General features: G+C 43.1%; 1 protein-coding gene across 5 annotated transcripts in view; it reads left to right on the top strand.

The window, feature by feature from the left end:
- Positions 1-21,454, top strand: part of impact (impact RWD domain protein) — a 417,506-nt gene that overhangs the window by 353,636 nt on the left and 42,416 nt on the right. For all 5 annotated transcript variants that reach the window (XM_039754714.1, XM_039754711.1, XM_039754713.1 and 2 more), the window contains one exon: positions 4,942-5,076. In XM_039754714.1, coding sequence (XP_039610648.1) covers positions 4,942-5,076 — 135 coding nt within the window. The remainder of the gene's footprint in view (positions 1-4,941; positions 5,077-21,454) is intronic.

The raw sequence follows: 21,454 nt of genomic DNA, 5'->3' as shown, positions 1-21,454 counted from the left end.
CATTAAGTTATGGGTTGAGCCTCAGATGTTTCATCCTAAACCACTGTATTAGGAGCTTGCTTTCCAATTAAATTAGAAAAGGGCTTAGTTCTCTTGGAAAAATGAAGTGCAAACTGCACTAGTATCCCACCAAGCTTACGAAAGCTTCTACTTGCCACTTGGTTTACAGATGAATACAGTAGATAGGAACTGTCAAGACTCCCAAAGCATGTAAGTCCTGACAGTTCCAAAACTTTGTGGTAAAGACAATTGAAAGCCATGGCTAGAAGTATAAAGGGCCTCATAGGAGATTTATTTTTCACAAAAATGCTCTAATACAAGAAAAGGATCCACAGTCCACAAAATGCAAAGAAATTGCCTGAAGCAATAAGATAATCCAAAGTAAACAAAGTCCCAAAAAAGAATATCCAAGGTAATGTCAAAAAATAGAGTATAGTGTCAAAAATCCAGAATTACAATAAGCACAGAACAATCACAGAACTCACCAAACTCCTAAGCACATTTGAAATGAACCACCAGGTACCGTGGGATACTCTCCGGATTTATATTGTCGACGGTAGTTCCTAGCTGTGATTGGCGGGTGTCTCCTTAACATTCCACATAGAACAGCGTTTCTCAACCTTTAAGTATTTGCGACCCGAGTTTTCATAACAGCTTTTATCGCACCCCCCCTAACATTTTTTTGAAATGTAGATGCATATTTTATTATACCTACTCAACTTTTATTGACATTTATCTAACTCTATATTTATTGTTCCAGTATCAGAATGTAGTTTAAGTTAATTTGTTTTGGTTTCAACAGATGTTTTTTTTTTCATATTTTTGATTCTTGTTTTCTGTTTTTCACATCTTCGCGCCCCTCTTTTTGTTACGTTGCCCCCTAGGGGTGCCCGCCCCACAGGTTGAGAACCACTGACATAGAATATAACAAAGGCATAGAAAACACAGCACAAAATGAATGAAAGTAACATTAACATAAAACAATAAGCATTGTGGAGCCAAAGAACTTTATCCACCATATGTCTTCCAGCTAAATGCATTGTTTTCTTTTATGTATGCTGTTAAAGGAATTTTCTAGAACACTTTGGTTATATCTAGCATGCTTAGAAAGCAGGCATTTCTAAGCCATTCAAAAAGTTCATCCACTTGCTGCATCAGGCAGACATCAAAGTAAGAATCTTGGTTAAGCCAGCGGGAGTCATTGTAAACATGGCAAATTCTATCCGGATTTGGTACTAACACATTTGGACTGGATTGGAGACTAAAACTCTCTCACACCTAGATGCAACATATGTTTGATTATGAGTTCCACCTCTGCTGATATGGGCATTCTCTGACTACCACCCCAAGCATGGTAATAATGTCATACACAATAAATCCGGTTTCACTTCTACTATGCCTTTAATTGACAGCATGGCTGCTTCAAGCTCCCACTTTGTGTAGAGGTCAAATTACTAACAAATTAGGGTTAAAATTTAAGTTAATGGCAAATAAGGACTGATGGAACTGAAGTTGAGATTTTGGTCCCTCTGCATCCACAGTTTCAGAAAATTTACATGATAAACCATTTCAGTGAGTCTGTGATATGGTTATTTCATCAAATAAGCAACCAAATCTTTTTTTCTCCCTTGATTTCATAGGTTATATTTTGGAATGTGACAAAGGGACTAAAACCATGCCACAATACAGTATTTTGCCAAATGTCCAGCCAGGCTTGCACTGCTTGCACATGCTCTAAATGTCGAATTTTAGAAAACCTATCATATAATTGCATGATATCTATCTATTATAAAAAAAAAATCTTGCAACGAGACGTGATCTTTGGAAGAGAGATCTTTTGAAGAGAAAGTTCGAAACGCTGCGCGAAATGCAGATCACTTGGCAAGGCAGCAGCAGTAAGCCAGCATTTGATCGAGCAAAGAGGAGGTAAAAAAAATATTTGTTTCCCTTTGTATCACTGTTTAAGAGGGGTTTCGGAGGAGCGGCCGGGTCTCCTTTGGGTGCATTTAGCCCCCTTCTTCACAATGGGGAAAAGGGGTTTGCGAGCAAAGCGAGCACGGGGCAAAGCCCCCTAGTACTCTAATATGTTTATAGAAGAAAGTGCCTTCCAATTCTCTATAACTTTAACTATCCAAAATTCTCAGAGGCTGTTTTCCATACAATAAAATAATAAGGAGAGAACACTATACATCCTTGTGAGACTTCCCTTTATGCAGAGAGGAAGAGGGGGAAGAAGTTGATCTCAGTCTCCCATCTTCACTAACCACTAGGGTTTTGAGATGTTTAGTTATGAGCATATTAGCAACATCCCTGAATGTATCCAAAGGAAGTGACATTCAGTGGTCCATAAGAATTTCTTTAGGGATGGCCACTTGTGGTTAAATTCCCTACAAGTTCCCATGCAATATTTTCTGAGTTTGCTTGTTGCAAAGGGATGGCTTTGGGATACCACGTGGCATAATTCAAAATGACCAGAAGATATTTATATTATATTTACAGTATATATTGCAAACTTGCAGGAATCACCATTCCACTATTCTCTTTTGAAAGAAACAGGCAGTTATTTGAATTGGAAATGCAATTCAGGTAAAGAGTCTTGAGTGACCTCACAGGACGAAGCTTCATTCTCCAATGTTTTACCTAATACCTTGACCAAAGCGTCTCATGTTGATGGAGGGAATATCATCAGCATTACATTGGGTGGCCATTCCTTTCTTGAAGTGATTGACATGTTGTGAGGGCACCTTGAGATGGGAATTTCCTTCTACAACCATGCCTGTATGTTCAGTTCAGTGCAGTAATATCTTTCCATCTTTGCTTTTAGACCATTTCTGCACAAGTATAACTGGATGGATGGACCTGCATATAACAACCATCATTAAATTTTGAATCGCCCCTATATATGTGATCAAACAGGAAGGGGTCCCATACCTACAGGTTTCTCCTAAGGGTTTCTCCATAAATATGGGTTAGACTGGTCTTACCTTGTTTCCACTGTTGTGAAAGGACATAATGATGAGCGATAGTGGAAAATTTGCTGCTGGAATCTATTACAGCTGTTATCCTCTGACCATTTATTTCTACTGCAGCTGTAAAGAATTTACAAAAGTCAATTCACAGTACCACCCCTGCACACAGAAAGAGATAGTCTCTCCTTTGGCCATATACTCCGGTGTCAAATTTTTGCCAGGGAGATTAAGTAGGTGTTATGATTGGAGCCTTCGTTTGCCTTCAATTCTGTCGGACGACTTCTCAGTGAACATTGCCGCATGATGATGCTCAGTAGTCTCTACATGTTTCTGTCCGTATTCTTCCTTGTCTGCCTGCATAACTATCAGGCAAGACTTTCCTGCACAAGTTTAATTAAGTAATGACAGACAATGATCTCAACTACTTTTTCAAACTGATTCTCTCCCAGTTTCAGCCATGGGGCACCATAAGTTGAATGCCTACAACTGAGATGGCAACTCTGGATCGAAGCACCACTCATAGCAGGTACGTGCCTGCTGATCTGCAGTAACTTTATACCTGACCAGGATTTCAGCCTTTAAATGTTATAGTCCTCAGTAGACCACTTATCAAGTTCATATGTCGGCTAAACTTCCCTCATCAGGAAAAGAGCAATTGTGTGAGCCCATTCTGGTTTCAGCCAATGATGACAAGTGGCAAATCTTTCCAAAATTAAAAAGAATGCCTTGATGTTGTCTTTCAGACAAAGCAGCACAGGTCCCTCAGATCGTGCAAATGCACATTTTTCCCTCAGTGCTTCTCATATTATTGATCAGGCTTCTACATTCTCGTCTGAAGCGGAGCTGTTCTATCAAAGAAGCACCACTGTTGTGAGGTCAACTGGTTCACTTATTTTCCCAGGTAAATCTTGCTGTCTGCTTCACTGTAACAAAAACACAGTGTTGGGGTACCAGCTACTGTAATGAACTCCATTTAACTGGCAGGTTCGTAAGGAAAAGAAAAGACAAAAAAAGTTTTGCTCTTTACATCGTCCAGTGCCAGAAAAAGCGGGAATTCCTGCGGAAGTGACATCAGTGTTACTCTCTCATTCTGAATGTAAACGAGGGAATGGTGCAAATGACAGTGCCAACTCAAGGCTTGGGTTATTACCATATACAAGCCGAAACAAATTAAACAAATAACATTTTTGAAAGAGTTTACAGTGTATGAATTTCCTGACTCTTCTTTTCACTGTTTTTATGTCTTATTTTAGTTACATTTAAATACTTTTGTGTGTTTTTAGATATTTTATTGCTGTCATTTTCATTTTTTAAATCCACAATTGTTTCTTGATTTAATCATTTTTTTATGATCTGATATTTGTTTTAGCCTTTCATACCCTTGATCAGGCTAGCCATTTGTTCACTTAATCACACAAAGCTGTTATGATTGCAATCTTTATACAGAAGTGACTGCAATGTTATCATCTTGTGGAGGAGTTAGTTTGCATTATTAATGCACCTGATCCAAATATTACTTTTTATGTGCAGGATAATATAATATAGGATAATTAACAATCAACCTAATAGCATACCTTTGAATGGTAGGAATAGTCAAAAACTTGCACAGATATGAGCAGATTAAAATTAACAGGACACACAGTAAATGTTTTTTTTCTGCTTAAAGTCCATGCCCACGAGAAATACTGTTTTATTTGTACTACTGTATTCCATCCATATTATTTTACATATTGCGCTAGTAATTATAAATTATTTAGAAAAGGTTTACCTTTGTGTCTTTTAATCAGGTGACTGACAGTTAAATGATGCTTTTATCCAGGTAATGAATTTCTGTACATAATATACATTTCATACAAGGATATATATATGTGCTTTCTGATATTGAACTTATTATAGTATCTGTGTGTTGCCTTTTATATTTTGTTGCTTGATTGACTATCATCGTTTTCATTTCTTTTATTGTTTTACACAGATTTTGGATGTGCGCAATGTGATGGTGATTGTGTCCCGATGGTTTGGAGGCATTCTGCTTGGCCCTGACCGATTTAAGCATATCAACAACTGTGCAAGAAATATTCTTATGGATGAATGCTACATTGACCCAGTGGTAAGATTTGAATGAAGTAAACAAATAAAAATAACTAAATTCAAGGTAATGTATACTGTACAATAGGAGTACCAAATGTCTATGCACTATTTTTGAAATCACAGCTGTTTATGTAAGGGTCTTAATCAAGACTAATAATGTCATATATTTTTTTCACATTAAGTCAGAAACAGATAGATCAGTTTTTATGAAATATAATTGTAAGAAAAAGTTTTAGTGCCTGGGTTAAATGAGAGCATAACCCAAATTTCCAAAGTTATTTATAAAATATTTTGAAACTGTCCTTTTAAATAGTTAATATTTTGTATCCCAAAATCCTAAATCTTCATGGGTGCCCTACCATCCATTATTGTAAACTCGGTTCTAATCAGTATCTTAATTTTTACGTTGAAAGCAGTTTTTTTTTTAATTTTGCGTAATATGTAAACCTTCCTTTTGACACCAACTGATTTTTAATGTCAGTTCATAAGAATATTTTTTATTTTTAATGTTTTGTTCTTAATTTTTGAATATTTAAAACCATGCACAAACTTAGCAAAGCAATTTTTATAAGAGAATTGTGAACTCATCAGCTCCTTGTGTTAGAGCAGGTCATTTTAATAAATAAGTAATTGAATAGCCAGCTTGTTCTCCATGGGTTGTGTGTGCTCTCACAGCTGCAAGGGTATTGGTGGAGTAATCGGAGCGAGACGCACCTGTACATGAGGATGTGGTGTGTCTCAATTGCTTAATCGACTCCCTGCAATGCATGATTGAAACACTGCGCCCACAGAGCTTATAAGAAAGAGCCGGCACGAGAAAGGGGGAGAAAAAAGAAAGATCAAGCAAAGGATGTTAAAGAATGGAGAGAGAAGGCAGGAGGTGGAGAGAGCCGGTGCAGTTGTAAGAGAGAGAGAGAGAGAGAAGGCAGACAGCCAGGAGGTAGTCCCTCGTGGGAGCGTGCGACCGAAGCTCAGGGGCTGATAGTCACTCCAGCGGAGCAACCTAGGAGCTGGAGTGACTGAGGTGCTTCTCAGTTGAAGCAACTCGCCACGTAAGGCCAGTGAGAGGCAGCATGGGTGCAGGGGAATTGGAAGGCTCAGTGAGGTGTCCTGCGGGTGGAGCCATGGACCGCAGGGACACAAACCTGGCAGCAGGAGTCGGAGGCTCAGGGATGGTGCTCTGCCGGGAGCCATAGAAGGCATAAAGGGGCTGAGCCTTGGAGCTTCACGAAAGGTGGGCTGTTCTGCCGGTTAGGCACCTCCTTGGCTGCAAGAGCCTATATAGGGTTAAGATAAGGAGACGTCTGTTTTTAAAGGAGTGCACCAGGGCTCATGTTTTTATGTACAGCTCCCTGCACCGTGTTTTTAACCTTGTTTTAGTGGTGTGGACTGTGCCCGGCAGTTTATCACGGCCAAAACCCCCAAGCCTCCAGATGGAGCCTTCCCTCCAATGTGGAGATGCCCCGAATTCCAACAGGGCATCATGGACTTTGGAGTTGTAATACACAGCCCTGCTGGATAACGTCGGGGCCGCCAGGAGACGCTGCAGGGAGGCACAGAGACATTTGGTGTTCCTACAGCCCGGAAGTACTTGCAGGTCACGAGAACGGACGGAATAAAGTGCTTCCGGGCTGAAGAAGAAAGAAGAGTTTTGATTTGACCCGGAAGTGCTAGGGAGTCACATGGACTGCAGGTTAAGGAGCACTTCCGGGTCGTGTACTATAAAAGGACTGTGGGAGCTCCCAGACGGCGAGCTGAGCTGGGTGGTAGGAGGGCAACGCGTCTGGGAGTGGAGGATTGTGCTTTATTGGATTGATTATTGTTTGGTTAATGAATAGTGTAGAGTGGAGGGTTCTTGGTGCACATAATTATTATAATAAAACAAAGAATTATTACACTTTTACCTGGTGTCTGGCATGGTACCTGAGGATTCAAGGGAGCGATAGCGCCCCCTACTGCTACAGTGGATAATTTGTTTGTTTTTAACCTCCACAAGAACTTTGAATTTTTTTATTTTTTGAACATTTAGAGCACTGCAGTTTTGGAAACTGAATTGTTTAAATAAAAGCACTTGGCACCTTTATGCCCCTACCCCTTTGCTTTGTGTGTGTTGTGTCCTCATCCGCTAGCTCGTCCCTTGGGTACATTATTGGCAGTAGCCGGTTCAAGAGACTACCCAGGGGGACTCAGTAGTGTGGGGCCGAACCGCACTATCACACTGCTTTCTTACCTGTTTTCAATAAATGCAGGTTATCATGCTGTGTCAAAAACATACCTTCAGACTTGCATTGCCACACGTGTTGCACTGGATTTTATGCCAGAGAGCAGTGGCGTCATTAAGAGGGTCTTCTGGGCCTTTACCCCTAATCTCATGCATGTAGCCCCTGACCTTCTATAGGCTAGCCCTGGTTTCCTGTTGGGTCTTCCTCCTCCGTCTTGGTGATGCCCTTTTGCACTGCAATCTCTTGCCTGCCAGGCACCCCTTGCACTTCTTAAAAACCAATATAAGTAATTTTTCTATGATCAAATGCTTCCTCAGGGATATCAACATATTAATGAAACATGATCCCTTCAACTTAAACCATTCTGACTGTGTTTGCTAGGAAACCCCTATTTAATATGTGGGACAGCCTCCTCTACTTCCAGGCTTTAGAAATTTCACAATTATTCAGTTAATTTAAAAAAGACTTTTAAAGGTGAATACAAACAGTTGCTGCCATAAAACACCCGTGTGATGGAATTGTGATCACTTGCTGTTTCCGTTTCTGTATATTTTACTTCTCACTTACCTTCTCGCAACACTTCACCACCTCTTAGGTTTCATGTTGCTTTTCCTTGATGTAGACATTTGCTAAGCACTAAGCCTCCTGAACTACACAAACGTTGGCTGGGAAGTGTGCTGCTTGGTGGCAGTTTTCCAGTGTATCACTTGAATGGAGGGCTATTTTTATCAGTTGTTTGTGTGGGCTGAGGTCTTTTCTCTGTAGCAGATGACACTTGATTTGGGAGTGTATTTAATGAAGAAGCAATATGAGGATCTGTTGGGTGTTTGTTTCTCAAACTACATACTCTGATGTCCTTCTCTTATGATGCAGTTGTGCATCTGGGCCTTCCTCCTCTTTTTCTATCCTAGTTAGATTCATTTAGCCCTCTTCTTTCAAGATAGTATTAGACTCCTTTTATGAAATCTTAAATTTATTGGCAATCTGTCATATATATAAAAAAAACAAACAATAAACTGACAAGTTTCTTGAGAAAGCCGTTTCATTTTGGCCATTTTTGAACCCAGAAATGAACTTTGGAATGTCAGTACCTTGCTACCCAAGTGAAAAGAATAACAAGTTACAGTGGTACTAATGCAGTTACAAAGGTTCCTCTAATAACCAACTAGCATGTGAAATGACTAATTAAGGATGATCTATATAAATGATGCTGAAAATAGGGCTTTGCAGCTATATACAAACAGTTATCTATGGCTTATGTCTTTAGAAGGGCGTATAAAGAGTGCATAGAAACAGATTTCTTTCAGCTGCTTCTCTATGTGAAATGGAGAACAGAACACCTTCTCAATTCTGACATGTGACAGGAAGTAGTCCACATTTCCAGCCAAAGACCGCTTATGCCCACTGAATTAACCAAATGCTTAACTACCCTAGCACTTACAAACTAAAACAGAAGTACTAAAACAAAATGAGCACATTCAATCTTTATCACCCATTTTAGCAGCACATTGTTTTACACTGATCTAAATTTAGAATAGGCCTTATCTCAATGTAAATTTTCACATGGGTGCTTTCCCATTGTTTGAAATGCCTCCAACCATTCATCCATCTTCTCAGGTATCTGTCTCCATTAGAAGGTAATTGGCAACAACATTATAGCAGCATCACACTGAGATGGGACTCAAGTCCACTCCAGGCCAGAAGCAAATACACAGCCTCACCCCCACCTTAACATAACCATAACAGGAGAAAACATGGGGAGAATGTGCAAACTCCACACAGCCAGTGATTGGACTAGAAACGCTATAAAAATGCACTTTGAGCAAAATATTTTTATATAAATGTTAAAAAGGAGTTCTCTAAAAGAGTATAATGTGAATGTATGTCATCTGATAGTGACAGTAAAAAAAAACAAAACTAAAATAAATATTTCATAATGAGTCACCCTTTATACTGGTGTTTCTTGCTGCAGAGTTATCAGCCTCTTTTACAGCTGAAAAGTAAGTGATAAGTACAGAAGACTGCTAATGAGATGAACTTGTGGCATTGCCTATCTATGTCCATCTTTTTCATTTTTGCCTATAATCATTCATCGGTCAGATACGTACAGTTTCTCCTTAGGCCAACATGAAATGACCAAAACATTTATTTAGTCACCATAATCATGATAAGTCACAGGCACAAGAAGCTGCAGATAAAGATAAGGCTTTCTGAAAGAATCTTAAAGGAACTTGTATATAGAAACCAGGATGGGCTTCTGCTTTGCAATCTTGTTATCACCACATTTATATATTTAAGTCTCTCTATGGTTTATTTCATTGTCCTTTTTGCTTATATTTTTTCCCCCTTTCATTACTTAACATGATTCTCTAAATGTGTGCTTTAACTGTTTTCTGCTCCTTTCTGACTATATCAGGCTCTTCCTATCTATCTATCTATACCCAGATACCAGTTAGGTCCATAAATATTTGGACAGAGACAACTTTTTTCTAATTTTGGTTCTGTACATTACCACAATGAATTTTAAATGAAACAACTCAGATGCAGTTGAAGTGCAGATTTTCAGCTTTAATTTAGTGGGGTGAACAAAAGGATTGCATAAAAATATGAGGCAACTAAAGCATTTTTTTTAAAAGAATCCCTTTATTTCAGGGACTCAAAAGTAATTGGACAAATTAAATAACTGGAAATAAAATGTTCCAATCTAATACTTAGTTAAAAAACCCTTTGCTGGCAATGACAGCCTGAAGTCTTGAACTCATGGACATCACCAGATGCTGAGTTTCCTCCTTTTTAATGCTCTGCCAGGCCTTTACTGCAGCGGCTTTCAGTTAATGTTTGTTTGTGAGCCTTTCTGTCCGAAGTTTAGTCTTCAACAAGTGAAATGCCTGCTCAATTGGGTTAAGATCAGGTGACTGACTTGGCCATTCCAGAATTTTCCACTTCTTTGCTTTAATAAACTCCTGGGTTGCTTTGGCTGTTTGTTTTGGGCCATTGTCCATCTGTATCATGAAATGCCGCCCAATCAATTTGACTGCATTTAGCTGGATTTGCGCAGACAGTATGTCTCTGAACACCTCAGAATTCATTCGGCTGCTTCTGTCCTGTGTCACATCATCAGTAAACACTAGTGTCCCAGTGCCACTGGCAGCCATTCACGCCAAAGCCATCACACTGCCTCCACCGTGTTTTATAGATGATGTGATATGCTTTGGATAATGAGCTGTTCCACACCTTCTCCATACTTTTTTCTTGCCATTATTCTGGTAGAGGTTGATCTTGGTTTCATCTGTCCAGTGAATGTTTTTCCAGAACTGTGCTGGCTTTTTTAGATATTCTTTAGCAAAGTCCAATCAAGCCTTTCTGTTCTTGAGGCTTATGAGTGGCTTGCACCTTGCAGTGCACTCTCTGTATTTACTTTCATGCAGTCTTCTCTTTATGGTAGACTTGGATATCGATACGCCGACCCCCTGGAGAGTGTTGTTCACTTGGTTGGCAATTGTGAAGGGGTTCCTCTTCACCATGGAAATGATTCTGCGATCATCCACTACTGTTGTCTTCCATTAACGTCCAGGTCTTTTTGTGTTGCTGAGTTCACCAGTGCTTGCTTTCTTTCTCAGGATGTACCAAACTGTAGATTTTGCCACTTGTAATATTGTTGCAATTTCTCGGATGGGTTTTTTCTGTTTTCGTATCCTAAGGATGGCTTCTTTTACCTGCATGGAGAGCTACTTTGACTGCATGTTGTCTGTTCACAGCAAAACCTTCCACATGCAAGCACCACACCTCAAATCAACTCCTGGCCTTTCATCTGCTTAATTGATAAGACATAACGATGGACTTGAACACACCTGCCCATGAAACAGCCTTTGAGTCAATTAGCCAATTACTTTTGAGCCCCTAAAATGAAGGGATTGTGTTAAAAAAATGCTTTACTTGCCATACATTTTTATGCAATCTTTTTGTTCAACCCACTGAATTAAAGCTGAAAGTCTGCACTTCAACTGCATCTGTGCTGTTTCATTTAAAATTCATTGTGGTAATGTACAGAACCAAAATTAGAAAAAAGTTGTCTCTGTCCAAATATTTATGGACCTAACTGTATATACACTAACTGGCCACTGGTACACCAGTTCAACTGCTTGCTAACACAAATATCTAATCAGCCAATCATATGGCAGCAGTTTCATGCATTTAGACATGTAGACATTATCAAGATGACCTGCTGAAGTTCAAACCGAGCATCAGAATGGGGAAGAAAGGTGGTTGAAGTGACTTTGAACATGGTATGGTTGTTGGTGCCAGACAGGCTGGTCTGAATATCTCAAAAACTGCTGATTTGCTGTGATTTGGGTGCACAACCATCTCTAGGGTTTACTGAGACTGGTCTGAAAAAGTGAAAATATCCAAGTGCGCCTGTTCTCTGAGTAATATTGCCTTGTTGATACCAGAGGTTAGAGGAGAATGCCCAGATTAGCAACAATAACTCAAATAACCAACCACTCATTACAACCGAGGTAAGCAGAAGAGCATCTCTGAATGCACAACGTGCCGAACCTTGAAGCAAATGGGCTACAGCAGCAGGAGACTACACCATGTGCCACTCCTGCCACCTCACCAAGTTGGACAATAGAAGATTGGAGAAAAGTTGCCTTGTCTAATGAGTCTCGATTTCTGCTGCAACATTCGGATGGTAAAGTCAGAAGTTGGCATCAACAACGTGATCCACCCTGTATCAACGGATCAGGCTGGTGGTGTAATGGTGTTGGGCATATTTTCTTGCCACATTTTGGGCACCTTTGTCCCAAATGAGCATCATTTAAATGCCACAGCCTACTTGAGTATTCTTTCTGATGTTCATTCCTTTATGACCACAATGTATTGATCTTCTGATGGCTACTTCCATCCGGTAAGATATCGAGTAATGTCAAAGAGCTCAGATCATTTCAAACTGGTTTCATGAACATGACCGTGAGTTCACTGTACTCAAATGGCCTCCACAGTCACCAGATCTCAACCAATGGCGCACCTTTGGGATGTGGTGGAATGGGAGATTTGCATCATGGATATGCAGCCAACAAATCTGCAGCAACTGCGTAATGCTATCATGTCAATAGGGACCAAAATCCCTGAGAAATGTTTCCAGGATCTTGTTGAATCTATGCCATGAAGAATTACGGCAGTTCTGAAGGCAAAAGGGAGTCCAACCCAGTACGAGCAAAGTGTACCTAATAAAGTGGCCAGTGAGTGTATATATATAACATTGATTCCATTCAGTGGATTAAAATTCCATATGTACTGTATGACCTTATAATGCACTTTGCATGGTATGTTTATATACTGCCACAGCCTTTGCAGATCAAATTCACAAACTGCTTAATGGTTTACAGTGACTAAGCATGACTGAACTAGGATCAATCTCTTTAACTTTTTATAGTATTGCCATATTCTTCTTCATTTTCCATTTTGTTAATCTCCAGATTCTTTCTGCTATTTACCTAGAGCCAGTTATGCCGCTTTTGCCCTTTACTGGCTACAGTAGTCACTTTGCCTCGACATCAGTAGGAGCACAGATGCTTTTAGCTCCAGATCACTTGACCATCTCTAGCTAAACCACCTTTCTTTTTTTTGGCCCAGAGATATGAAACTTTTGCCAGGGTTGCAAACAAATCGTTTTGTTGTGAACTGGCATGCTGACTGCTGGAGAATTTTAATGCCACTTCCACTTTATTATGTAATCAGTAACACTGTATTCATCAATTTCTCAATAACTTGTGTGTTTTGTTTATTATTACCTGAACCTCGAATGGGAAGTGTAATAGAACATGGATGAAATCACAAGTGTTTGATTGTGCAAAATTCCAAATACCATAGCTGGGGTTTTACATTGAATTTCGCAGTAATCTTGTTTAATTGCACTTGAAGCATTTTTGTAGTTTTAGCTTGTTTTTTTTTAATTTATTTGCAACAGATCACTTTCTATATCATTCAGTTTTTACTCCCATTATGTTGGTTAATTGTTTTCTTCATGCTATGGGAAGGTAACCTCATGTGTAAAACATTGGAGTTGAAACCACATGGCTGTTAGCTCAGTGTTTAAACTGAGGATGTTTTAATTAAAGTGTTATTTTAAGTTACTCAACCTTTTGTTCCCTGAAGAACATGCAAATAAATACACACTCATTTCAATGTATTATTAGAGTGTATTTTAAGTAATCACCAACGAGCACAAAACATCACTTACAGTATATTGACTGAATGTAACTTATATTAATTGAAATTAGGTCTTCAGCCAGCTGATCAGTTGCAGATGGGATAACCTCAGCTTGGACGGAAAAATGTCAATGTTTTAACTTTCTCACTCCTCTCTCTCATAGTGAGTGGCGCAACTGTCAGACAAATAGTCAGAGACATGGTTTTATTTGTTCCGTTTTTTTTTTAACTGAGTGTTTGACAGCTTTTAGCTGATTAATTCTAGTTTTCTCCATATTCAACTTCTGTTGCTGCAGCATGCTGGTTGCTAATTAGCATGTGGGGGAAAATGACTTTGTTGTTATAAATACAGGATTGAAGAGACAAATTGTATCCCTAAGTTCTTTCCTGCACTTTCCAGGGTAAAAAATAATATAGCATATTATTTTATAGGGTTGACTGTGAAAGCAGTGCTTCACGTTTTGTATATCAGGGGCCGCACAGTTCCCCAAACACCCGACACAACAGAGAGAGTCACAAGTCCCAGCACAACACAGGCTTTATTTCTGTGGGGAAGTGCTTTTGCTTCACTCCCCACAGCAGCAAAGTAGATATAAGCACCAGTAAACCCCAGATACACATTCCCTTTCTTCTCCTTTTCTCTTCTGCCTCAACTCCTCCTCAAGCTTCATCCTCCACCTCCCGACTCTCGCTGCCTGAGTGGAGTCAGACGGCCCCTTTTATAGAACACCCGGAAGTGCTCCAGGTGTTCCACAATCTCCTTCCGACTGCACTTCCAGGTGTGGCAGCAGCCCTGTAGAGGTGGGCTCAGCCATTCTCCATGTACCCCTAGGCAGTGGCCATGGGCCCCTGCAGAGTTGTGCTTCCAAGCTCCAAACCTGTAGCTCTGTAGCAAGCCAGGGGGGCTACCCTCTGTCGTTCCGGGTGAGGTATTGTCCCATGCAAGCTCCTTCCCCAAGTCCTTCCGTTATGGAGGCTTCCGTGCTGGGTAAGAATTCCAGCTGTCTGTTACAGCATTTTAACTTAATATTTCGATTGGGAACACCTGTTTGTAACATAGATGCATGTTCATCAGCAAACTGATTGGTACTTATCTCACAAGCGCATTCTGGCTAACCACAGCATGTGGTGTGATTAAAATTGAATCTGTAGGGCATGGTGGCTGCATTTTATTTTTTTTAATTAAAAAAAAAAAATTGAGATGAGTTGTCTGGTAAATTTATCTACATCTCTGACATGTTAAGTTGGCCTTTAAACTCAGAGGCTGAACTGCTTTAGCTAAACACAATGATGGCCTTGGCTACTTAAGACCATGGAGTGAGTCTGTATAACTTATACTTAACAGTCTGCTTCAAATCATCCCATAGATTTTCAATGATATTCAAGTCAGGGGACTGTGACGGCCATTCCAGAATATTGACTTGTTGATATATCCAACCCCTGCGTAACTTCAACTTTGTGACAGATGCTTAAACATTATCCTGAAGAATTTGTTGATATTGGGTTGAGTTCATCTGACCCTCGACTTTAACAAGGGCCCTAGTCCCTGAACTAGCCACATAGCCCCACAGCATGATGGAACCTCCACCAAATTTGACAGTAGGTAGCAGGTGTTTTTCTTGGAATGCGGTGTTGTTCTTCCGCCATGCAAAGCGCTTTTTATTATGACCAAATAACTCAATTTTTGTCTCATCGGTCCAAAGCACTTTGTTCCAAAATGAATCTGGCTTGTCTAAATGAGCATTTGCATACAACAAGCGACTCCATTTGTGGCGTGAGTACAGAAAGGGCTTCTTTCTCATCACCCTGCCATACAGATGTTCTTTGTGCAAATTGTGCCGAATTGTAGAACGATGTACAGATACACCATCTGCAGCAAGATGTTCTTGCAGGTCTTTGGAGGTGATCTGTGGGTTGTCTGTAACCATTCTCACAATCCTGTACATATACTGCTCCTGTATTTTTCTTGGCCTGCCAGACCTGCTGGGTTTAAGAGCATCTGTGCCTGTGGCCTTCCATTTCCTGATTACATTCCTTACAGTTGAAACTGACAGTTTAATACTTTGAGATAGCTTTTTGTAGCCTTCCCCTAAACCAGGGCTGCCCACACTTTTTCGGCTTGCAAGCTACTTTTAATATGACCAGGTCGAAATGATCTACCTACATTAAAATTATATATATATATACATATATATATATATATATATATATATATATACACATGTATATATATGTATATATATGTGTATATATATATATATATATATATACATGTATATATACTAGCAAAATACCTGAGCTTCGCATGCGGAGTAGTGTGTTAAAGAAGTTATGAAAAAGAAAAGGAAACATTTTAAAAATAACGTAACATGATTGTCAATGTAATTGTTTTGTCACTGTTATGAGTGTTGCTGTCATATATATATATATTGTGGAAGTTGGCCCGGACACAAACAGGCAGACACGTTCATGTCACCCACAAACACGTTTATTTACAATAGTTACAAGTAATTTCTACGGTCACAAAGACCCAAATTAGTGCACAAAACAAACCCCAAAGTCACAGTCCTGGCCACAATGCCTTTCTTCGGGCCGCCTCCACACTCCTCTCTGCCTTGTCCTTCTTCCACCTGACTCCAGCGCTGAATGAAGAGAGACGGCCCCTTTTATAGAGTCCCTGGATGAGCCCCAGGTGTTCCCGGCATTCCTCTTCTGGCCACGCCCCAGCGTGGTGGAAGTGCCGGCTGTCCTCCCGGCATCTCTCCGGACGCCGTCCTAATTCTTCCCCCCAGCACTTCCTGGTGTGGCAGAAGTGCTGGGGTAACAGGTCCCCAAGGCATTGGGGCGCCTCCTGGCGGTGACCACGGGCCCCTACAGGGTGTAGCTTCCATGCCCTGTACCCGTGGCCCCCAAAACAACCAGGAAGGCGACCCCCACGTGATCCAGGGTGGGCACAGACCCACATCCGGTCCCTCATGACGTCCCGGTCGGGTCATGGCCCCTGGCATCCCTGACAATATATATATACTGTATATATACACACACACACAGACATATATACATATACATATATACATATAAACATATCTACATATACACTGTAATAAGTAGAGACGAGAGGCGCGGAAAGGTTTGGGGCAGCCACCCGTTTAATGCGGTTTCCTGGCTGCAAAAGTATTTGAGGCATTGTATAACAGTTTACACAACAGAGTCCAAAACAGAACTGCCTGCCAGAGCAAAGGCAGTGGGCTTTATAGTCCAGAGGGCGGAAGTGATGTCGTCCTCTGGGCCGAACTAAGTGACATCATCCTTGGGGCGGAACCGAAGTGACCTTATCCTTGGGGGCCGGAACCGGAAGTGATGTGTCCTTACTGGAAATGGCGGCTCCTGGTGGGATTTCCCAGGTAAGACCTGCAGAGAACTCAGAAAGAGTGTCAGCGTACCCCGCTCCCCCCTGGGCAGATGTATAATCAGTATTTTCTAAGCCCTTCAGCTGCCCCATGCACACGTGTGTGACAAGACTCCCCTCAGCCCAGACCCGTGGGTCGGGCGACCTGCACCGAGAGGTCGTGGGCCCGGGAGAGGGCATCGGCGTTGGCATGAAGAGATCCCTGACGATGAACAAGCGTATACTTGTACTGCTGCAGGTCAAGAAACCACCTCGTGACCGTGGATTCGACTCCCTGTGAAGGGCCATCCACTTCAGAGGTGCATGATCCGTCACCAGAGTGAACACGCGACCCAAGAGGTAGTACCGCAGCTGAGTCACCGCCCATTTGATCGCCAGAGCGTCCTTCTCCACCGCCGCGTACCTGGTCTCCTGGTCCAACAGTTTCCGGCTCAGGTACATAGCGGGGTGTTCAACACCGTCGGCGCTTTGGCTCAACACGGCTCCCAAGCCTGTGTCCAAGCGTCCGTCTGGAGGACAAAAGGAGAGAGAAGTTAGGGGAGATTAAGATAGGTGCTGAAGTCAGAGCCCTTTTAAGTCACTGAATGCAGCCCCGCTTTATCAGACCATACCACCGTATTGGGAGCTCTTTTCTTTGTCAAATCGGTCAAGGGGCCACTCTCTCGGAGAAGCGAGGCACAAACCGGCGGTAGTACCCGGCCAAACCGAGAAAGGATTGGACTTGCCGCTTGGTTTGGACGGGCCAGGCCATTATGGCTTGCAACTTGGAACACTGTGGCCTCACAGTACCCCGCCCACTAGGTAGCCCAAATATTTGGCTTCTCAACCCAAGAAACATTTCTTGGGGTTGATCGAGCCCGCCTCCCAATGTCCGTAATACTGCTGTGACCTGCTGTATGTGTTCCTTCCAGGTGCTGGAATAGATGACAACGTCATCCAGATAGGCAGCACAGAGCGAGTTATGGGGCGGAGCACTTTGTCCACCAGACACTGAAAAGTCGCAGGCGCCCCGTGTAACCCGAATGGAAGGACACGATACTGCCAGTGTCCACTAGGAGTGCTAAGCGGTTTTTCCTTCGCGGACTCCGTTAAAGGAACCTGCCAGTACCCTTTGTCATGTCAAGTGTAGTCAAGAATTTGGCTGGTCCCAGTCTCGAGGAGATCATCCACGCGAGGCATGGGATAAGCATCAAATCGGAAACTTGGTTGAGCCGGCGGAAGTCATTGCAAAACCTCCAACTGCCGTCAGGCTTAGCAATCAAGGCGATGGGACTGGACCAGGGACTACTACTTTCCTCGATTACTCCTAGTGCCAGCATTCGCTTGATTTCCAGTTCCACTTCTACTTTCTTTGCCTCCGGGAGTCTGTAGGGTCGCTCACGGACGATCACCCCCGGGTCAGTCAATATGTCGTGCGCAATCAGAGAGGTCCGACCTGGCTGTTCACTTACCACCTCTGGGACGGAGCGGATAGCTGCTTCGAGCTCCTTTTTCTGTCTGGGAGATAGCTGCTCGCGAAATTAAGGGAACTTACTTCAGCAAGAGAGAGCAGGGCTGTCCGGAGGAGGATGGGATCCCTCTCCTTCCACGGTTTCAGCAGGTTTACATGATATACTCGCTCAGCTGGTGGCGATTGGGCTGTTTCACCAAATAGTCGACCAATCCCTTCCTCTCCTTAATTTCAGTAGGGGCCTAGCCAATGTGCGAGCAGTTTAGAGTGTGAAGTAGGTACCAATACCATGACGCGATCCCCGGTTGGAACTCCCGGAGAGTGCCACGGTCATAAGGCGGGCCTGTGCTGATTGTGCCTCCTCTATATGACTTTTAGAATCGGTCTTATTGCATCAAATCTATCGCAATTGGGCGATATATTCCAAAATATTAGTGGAGGGCTGTGCCTCCCCTTCCCAACCCTCTTTTAAAATATCTAATAATCCCGGGGTTGTCTTCCGTACAGTAATTCAAAGGGAGAGAACCCGTAGAGGCTTGAGGAACTTCCGGTAGGCAAAGAGGACAAGGGGGAGGAGTTGGTCCCAATTCCTCCCATCCTTGCTGACTACCTTACGTAGCATTTGCTTGAGAGTTTGGTTAAATCTCTCCACTAGCCCATCGGTTTGAGGATGATACACGAGGTCTTTAAATGCTTTATTTTCAGTAACTTGGCAGTCTCCTTGAGCGTTTCCGAGGTAAAGGCGTTCCTTGGTCCGTCAGGACTTCTCTAGGAATGCCCACCGCAAAAGACTCCTACTAGTTCCGTGCAATATTTTTGTGGTAGCGGCGCAATGGAGCGGCTTCAGGGAATCGGGTTGCATAATCCACGAGGACGAGTATATATTTATATCCTCGGGCTGAGGGTTCTAGGGTCCTACTATATCACCCCAATCCTGTCAAAGGAACATCAATAAGGGAAGGGGACCAGAGGAGCACGGTCCCTCCTAGGAATTTGCCGCAGTTGACACTCCGGACAGGATGCAAAAGCGGCGAACCTCCTCGTTAATCCCGGCAAAAAACGGAGCTTAATTCGCTCTAATGTTTTGTCGGGCCGAGATGGCCTCCAAGAAGGTGGGAGTGTGCTAACTCGCAGACCTGCCGCCCGGTAGGTCGCGGGACTAGCAACAACTTCCCGGACCTTCCCCTCATGTTCAGCGACCCGATACAACAAATCATTATCAATGACAAAGTGAGGTCCCTGTGGCATGGGCTGATGAGTGCGTTGGCGTTAACGAGGACCACTGCATTCTTTATGTGTTTCAGAGAGTCGTCATTCCACTGTTCTCTCTTGAAAGAAGCGGAGTTGCTTTAAACTGAAAGTGCAATTCAGAGAGTGGGTCGGTCTGACCTCAAGGGGCGGAGATTCCTCCTCGCTGCGGGCGCTGGTGGATGGCGTAGCAGCCCGCGATGGTCGGGAGTGCCTTTGTCATTCTCTTGGCCTTCCGCCCCACTCCCTGTCGGCTGATTACACGGTGTGGAAGCAGCTTGAGATGAGTCTTTTTCATCTATAACGAGGCCATAAGTTTTCCGGGGAATGCTTTTTAGGCTACCGCTGTTGCTGTTAGACCAGTCCCGCCCGAGGATTACGGGAAACGGAGGATCCGGGTGCACCGCCCGGTAAGTAGTCGAAGGGTTCCTCCGAGACATACGTAACACTGGGCGGTTTTATGCGCAGATATCTCCGTGTATACATGTGATACTGGTCTTTTTTTAATCCATTGTTGCGGTAGCACAAAACGGCGAGCAACGACAGACACGTTACTGCCGGAATCAAATAGGGCTGTTACTTTGTGTCCGTTCACTAGAAGCTCCCGTATGTTTGTCTGCCAGGGGATTGCTAAGGGCACACAAACAACCCGCCATTGTCCTCTACGGTCCGCCTTGTTCCCCGACAGGTCGCAGGCCAGACGGTCCGGCGACTTCGGAACAAGCTCTGGATTGCGTGGAGGGGACTGCTTCAGTGGGACATAACTCCCAGGTAGTCCACAAAGCAGCTGTTCTGCCCTCCCAGGTTTCACAGCTGGCCTTGGTGTTTTTAGGAGCTGTAGTAGCTCGTCCATTGAATGAAATTCGCCCCAGGCCGGCTGGGCAAAATCCTGGGGTAGACGCTGTAACAGCAAAAAACAGGCCACTTGCTGTACTATCTGTAAGGGGCTCAAATCAAATGGCCGTAGCCACTGCCCCACCTGTTGCCAGAGATCCATAGCCTGCTCTGACAGCCCTTTACTTGGGTTAAACTCCCAGTTGAGTATTTTTTTCACCTGCTAGCCTGGGGACAACCCATCGTTAACAGGGACCTTGGTCCCGATGGGTGGCTCGGCTTTCCTGCCCAGGAGAGCATACTGAGCTACTCGTGTGTGTTCCCCAGAGGCCAGCCCACGCCTGTGGGTCCCCTCTACGTTCTCCACGAGATGGGTGGTTAGCCCCGGGTTATTCTCGTGGAGCAGAGCCTGCACAGCGTCCTTCCTGACCCTCCGGCACTCCTGTCCCAAACTGCCCCAAACTTCGCCCCGGTACTCACCCACCTGGTTCTTTATAAGGTCGGGTCCCGGGTTCGTCAGGGACACCATCCTGCTGGCTACGCCACTGTAATAAGTAGAGACGAGAGGCGTGGAAAGCCACCTGTTTAATGCGGTTTCCTGGCTGCAAAAGTATTTGAGGCATTGTATAACAGTTTACACAACAGAGTCCAAAACAGAACTGCCTGCCAGAGCAAAGGCAGTGGGCTTTATAGTCCAGAGGGCGGAAGTGATGTCGTCCTCTGGGACGGAACTGGAAGTGACATCATCCTTGGGGCCGGAACCGGAAGTGACCTTATCCTTGGGGCGGAACCGAAGTGATGTGTCCTTCCTGGAAATGGCGGCTCCTGGTGGGATTTCCGGTAAGACCTGCAGAGAACTCAGAAAGAGTGTCAGCGTACCCCGCCCCCTGGGCAGATGTATAATCAGTATTTTCTAAGCCCTTCAGCTGCCCCCCATGCACACGTGTGTGACAACACATATCTATATATATATATATATATATATATATATATATATATATATATATCTATACACATCTAC

Source organism: Polypterus senegalus, chromosome 5 (genome assembly GCF_016835505.1).
Source record: "Polypterus senegalus isolate Bchr_013 chromosome 5, ASM1683550v1, whole genome shotgun sequence".
NCBI classification, from domain to species: domain Eukaryota; kingdom Metazoa; phylum Chordata; class Cladistia; order Polypteriformes; family Polypteridae; genus Polypterus; species Polypterus senegalus.
This window is presented reverse-complemented; position numbering and strand designations above follow the sequence as displayed.